Source organism: Nicotiana sylvestris, chromosome 8 (assembly GCF_000393655.2).
Source record: "Nicotiana sylvestris chromosome 8, ASM39365v2, whole genome shotgun sequence".
Lineage (NCBI taxonomy): Eukaryota > Viridiplantae > Streptophyta > Magnoliopsida > Solanales > Solanaceae > Nicotiana > Nicotiana sylvestris.
The window spans coordinates 68,166,747-68,172,495 of NC_091064.1; the positions used below are offsets into that span (position 1 = coordinate 68,166,747).

General features: G+C 40.3%; 1 protein-coding gene across 1 annotated transcript; it reads left to right on the forward strand.

Annotated features, from left to right (window-relative positions):
* Positions 1–2,764: 2,764 nt before the first annotated feature.
* Positions 2,765–3,289, forward strand: LOC138875171 (uncharacterized). The gene has a single exon (XM_070153996.1). The coding sequence runs from the start codon at positions 2,765–2,767 to the stop codon at positions 3,287–3,289; it is 525 nt and encodes a 174-aa protein (XP_070010097.1).
* The last annotated feature ends 2,460 nt before the right edge of the window (positions 3,290–5,749 follow it).

The following is a 5,749-nucleotide window of genomic DNA, read 5'->3' on the forward strand; positions in this document are numbered from 1 at the left end:
CCGTGGATTCATACAGCGGGGGCTGTACCCTCTACTCTTCACCAAATGGTGAAATTCGAGCATGAGGATCAAGAGATTGCGGTCCATGGGGAAGATGAGCAATCAATTTATTCGGACCCATCAGTCCCATATCTTGAAGCAAGAGAGGGGAGTGAGCACATAGTCTATCAAGCCTTTGAAATCGTAGTCGCAGATCAGTGCGAAGAAGGAAAACCTTGCCCTCAACCCTTTCTTTCCAATGCATCAATCATAGTCGCTTAGGAAATGATCAGGCGTGGCTTCAAACCGGGGAAGGGGCTCGGGAAATCATTGCAAGGAATAGCTAAACCTATCACCCTGCCTGCCAGTAAAAAGTTCTTTGGGGTAGGCTTCAGACCCACACCAGCTGATGTAAAATGGGCAGATGATAGAAAGAATGATGGTTGGGTTTTGCCTCAGCTGGTGCCGCATCTGTACAGAACATTTATCAAGCCGAAATACAATGAGTAAGAGGAAGATGAGGCCTTTACGGTTGAAGAAATCGAAAAAATATGTGGGGCCATGAGGAAGATACTATATGAAGCCCACATGGTCCAACCAGGGGAAGGCTCAAGCACCGCTGAGGTGCTGTATATGGGGCCTAATGCCAAACTGCAGAATTGGAAGGATACGCCATTCCCAATCAGGCAGGAGTCCCGGTAGACCTGTCCTACCACTTTTCCTGCATCACGAGTTATTCCAGGGTGTAGCTCGGATGTTTTCTTTAGTTTCCTGTCTTTTAATTTCCAATGTAACCCCTGTTATCTTCAAATTCAATGAAATGAAATCAATATTTCATCATTCATCTTTCTTTATTCTTTCTGATTTGGTTATTTTTCTCTTTTATTTCTTCTTTCAGTTCTAATAATGTGGCTTTAAATAACATGACATGCTTGCGGACTTCATGCCTAGATCCAAACACGCTGTCTAACTGTGAAGTAATGAACCGAGAACCAGAATATGATGAAGAAGAGGCTTTTAGGGAAATAAATCGAGAATTGGAACAGTTTGAGAATAAACCTAAGCCGAACTTGAATGATACGGAGCCGGTTAATTTGGGTACTTCTGAAGAAATCAGGGAAACCAAGATAAGCATTCACACAGATGAGAAAACCCGTAACGCATTGATCCAACTTTTGTTTGAGTTCAAAGATGTGTTTGCTTGGTCATACGATGACATGCCAGGACTAAGTGTTGATTTGGTGGTTCATAAGTTGCCAACTTACCCCCATTGTCCCCCTGTCCAGCAAAAGCAAAGAAAGTTTAAAACCGATATCAGTGACAAGATTAATGAAGAGGTCACAAAATAGTTGAAAGCGTGGGTGATCCGAGTCGTTCGATACACCACATGGTTAGCAAATGTAGTTCCAGTGCCAAAGAAGGACGGGAAAATTCGAGTGTGTGTGGATTATAGAGATTTAAACAAGGCAAGTCCCAAAGATAACTTCCCTTTGCCGAACATCCATATCCTTGTTGATAACTGCGCCAAACATGAGATATAGTCCTTCGTGGATTGTTACACACGATATCACCAGGTGTTGATGGATGAAGAAGATGCAGAAAAGACAGCTTTTACCACACCTTGGGGTGCATACTGTTATAGAGTCATGCCATTTGGTCTGAAAAATGCCGGGGCAACCTACATGAGAGCCATGACTGCCATTTTTCATGATATTATGCACCAAGAGATAGAGGTGTATGTGGACGATGTAATCATCAAATCCAAAACTCAGGACGACCATGTTCGGGACTTGAGAAATTTTTTGAACGGTTGCGCAAATATGATTTGAAGCTGAACCCAGCCAAATGTGCATTTGGGGTACCATCTGGCAAACTTTTGGGATTCATAGTCAGTCGGAGGGGCATCGAGTTGGACCCGGCTAAGATAAAGTCTATTCGAGATTTACCTCCTCCAAGAACCAAGAAAGATGTTATCAGATTGTTGGGAAGATTGAACTACATCAGCTGATTCATTGCTCAGTTGACATCCACGTGTAAACCCATATTCAAATTGCTGAAGAAAGATGCGGCAATCAAATGGACAAATGAGTGCAAGGAGGCTTTTGATAAAATCAAAGAATATCTGTCAAATCTGCCGGTATTGGTCCCACCTGAGCCAGGGAGGCCCCTGTTCTTGTATCTGACAGTCTTGGAAAATTCTTTTGGCTGTGTTCTCGGGCAACATAATGTGACCGGAAAGAAAGAGCAGGCTATTTACTATCTGAGCAAGAAGTTCACCAGTTATGAAGCCAAGTACACTTTATTGGAGAGAACTTGCTGCGCCTTAACTTGGGTCGCTCAGAATCTGAGGCATTATTTGCAAACTTACACCACTTACCTCATAACCAGGTTGGATCCTTTAAATACATATTTCAGAAATCAATGCCTATCGTGAGATTAGCAAAGTGGCAGATCTTTCTCACAGAGTTTGAGATAGTCTATGTCACTCGCACGGCAATGAAAGCCCAGGCGTTAGCAGATCATTTGACTGAGAACCCGGTTGATGATGAATACCAACTTTTGAGTACTTACTTCCCAGATGAAGAGGTAAATTCAGTTGAGGCAGTATCTGAAGACACCCACGCTTGGAAAATGTTCTTTGATGGGGTGGTAAACACAAAAGGTGTTGGAATTGGGGCAATCTTGATCTCACCCACCGGCCAACATTATCCAGCCACAACCCGACTTTGATTTTTTCTGCACGAACAACACCGCCAAGTATGAAGCCTGCATTATAGGTATGAACATGGCAATCGACCAATATGTCGAAGAGTTGTTAATCATGGGAGACTCGGATCTGATTATCCGACAAGCTAAAGAAGAATGGGAAACCCGAGATGTCAAGCTTATTCCTTATAGACAATATGTGGAAGATCTTGGCAAGCGATTCAAGTCAATAGAGTTCAGGTACATCCCTCGTTGCAATAATGAATTGGCCGATGCGCTTGCTACCTTGGCCTCGATGCTGCCATACCCAAGCAATGCCCACATTGACCCCTTGGAAATCCAAATCAGGGAAAGGCATGGCTACTGTAATACGGTTGAGGTAGAGACAAATGTTCAGCCATGGTATCATGACATCAAAAGATTTTTGAAAACCAAAGAATACCCCGAGCAAGCTAGTGGGGACCAAAAGAGAACCATTAGACGACATGCAAGTTGTTTCTTTTTGAGTGGTGATGTCTTGTACAAAAGGACCACGGACCTCAACTTGTTAAGATGTGTTGACGCCGAAGAGTCTGGAAGAATCATGTACGAAGTACACTCATGAGTGTAAGGACCCCACACGAACGAGTATGTTTTGGCAAAGAAAATCCTCCGAGCGGGCTATTATTGGATGACCATGGAAAAAAACTGTTTTAGTTTTGTTCGTAAGTGTCGTCAGTGTCAGGTGCACGGGGATTTGATTCATGTACTGCCCACAGAACTGCATCCCATGTCAGCACCTTGACCATTCGTCGCCTGGGGCATGGACGCCATTGGGACAATCGAGCCAAAAGCCTCAAATGGGCATAGATTCATATTGGTGGCCATCGACTATTTTACTAAATGGGTTGAAGCAATCACTCTCAAATCCGTCACCAAGAAAGCTGTGGTAGTGATAATAAGCGAAATCTGGGTGATTTAGCTATTGTTTATGCTTCTGCTTGATGATATTCCAATGATATATTGTGATTAATTGATGAATTATGGGCTTTAATAGTGAATTGTATACATTTCAGGTAAAGAAGCGTATATTACGTAAATCAAATATGATTGGAACCATTTTGGAGCAGTAAATGAAAAACCCCTCGGAATTAATTATGGTGGAAGAACAAGAAAAGAATCAAGAATATGGGACAACTAGACTAGCGCAGTCAGGTGCGCGACCAGATGCGCGGCTGCGCTAGTCCAGATTTCGGGAAAGGTTGTTTAAATGGGTAAAATATGAATTTCTTCTTAATCCCACTCAATTTACATAAAGCAAGAACTCCATTATTGGAGTTAAGCAGATGGAGAATGGAAGATCTGATTTTTAGAGAGAGAAGGAGGAGGAAACTCATCTTCAACTATCAAAAATCAATAGGAACATCAACTTGGAGCAAAGATTGAAAGAGTTTTTCTAAACCTTCTCTTAGTATTTACGTATATTATGTTTAAAGATTTTTATTGTTGTTATTTGTATAATTATGAGTAGCTAAAAACACTAATATTCTTGGGTCATGGATGTTAGATAATTATGTTATTTGAAGCTTAGATTGAAGATCTTGAATTTATTGTTATGGGTTGTTTATTTGATTCTGCTTTTAATTATTTTACTGCGTAGCTAATAGTGAAATATTATTTACGAATCTTGAGTTAAACTTGAAAAAGGAAATTATTGATTGCATATAGAATCAAATAGAGCAAGATCCGGATCCTGGGCATCGGGTGAAAGATTCGCAATTAAGATAGAACTATACTTAATTGCCTTGCTTGGTTGAAAAATAGGAGTTGTAAATGCATTCTTGCTAATATTAATACCATAGACATATAGGTATTAGTTTAACTTGAATAGATGCATAAGAACTCGAAAGATTCTTATGAATATTATTAACCCTATAATCAATAACCCGGATAATTCAATTAATTAATCTAAAGCTAAAATAGTAGCATAATTTCTAGCAAGTCCATGACCCGGGAATATATTTATCCAAATTATTATAAACATATTGTGAAATTGGTGTAGTAATTTTGTGTTGAATTATTGTGCAATTATTAAGTACATTGTAAATTGGTTCTTTATATATTTTGTGATAATTTAACTTAAGTTGATAATTGTTTGAGTCTACATCAGTCGATAAGTTGATCACAATTCCTCGTGGGAACGATACTCTACTTACTACTATATTACTTGTCGATCGCGTGCATTTGCGTGAGTGTTTTGGTCGCAACAAGTTTTTGGCGCCGTTGCCGGGGAATTTGAAATTAGCTACTTGACTATTTTAAAATTTTATTAGGTGTTGATAAAAAAAACCTAAATTTTCCATCTATTTTGTTTGTGTTGCGCAAGCTCTTCTCTTGAATGCGGAGGAGTAGAAGCACAAACGACCTCTTCCCTTTTGATCCTGAAATTGAACGAACAATTCATAGAACAAGGAAGGAGTGGGAAGCTAGAAACAAAACAGAAAGAGAGTTTTACATTCAAGTTCAACCACAGCCAACAGTGATGGCAGGTAATCAAGAACGTGCGGTGATAGAAGCAGCAAGGCCAAACCTTTCTAATATGACTTAGGCCATTGTGAAGCCTGAAATCACCGGTCACTTTGAGCTTAAACAGTACATGGTGTAGCTGATACAGTCCACTGGGCAATATGTTGGTCTATCTCATGAAGACCCACAAAGGCACATTCAAATTTTTTTGGAAATGACGGATACTTACAATTATCCAAATGTTTCCAAGGATTATGTCAGGCTGACCTTATTTCCTATTTCATTATTGGGGGATGCTAGAGAATGGTTGCAAAAAGAGCCAGCTAATTCAATCCACAATTGGGATGATTTAGCAAAGAAAATCCTAATCAAGTTTTTTCCCACCAAAAAGACAAAGTTTTTGCGGAGTCAGATTCTTGTGTTTCAACAACGGGATGGTGAAACTCTTCGCCAAGCCTGGGAAAGATACAAGAAACTACTTCGGGATTGTCCTCATCATTGTCAAACTGATGAAGTACTGGGCCATACCTTTGTTGGTGGATTGGACGAAACTTCCAAA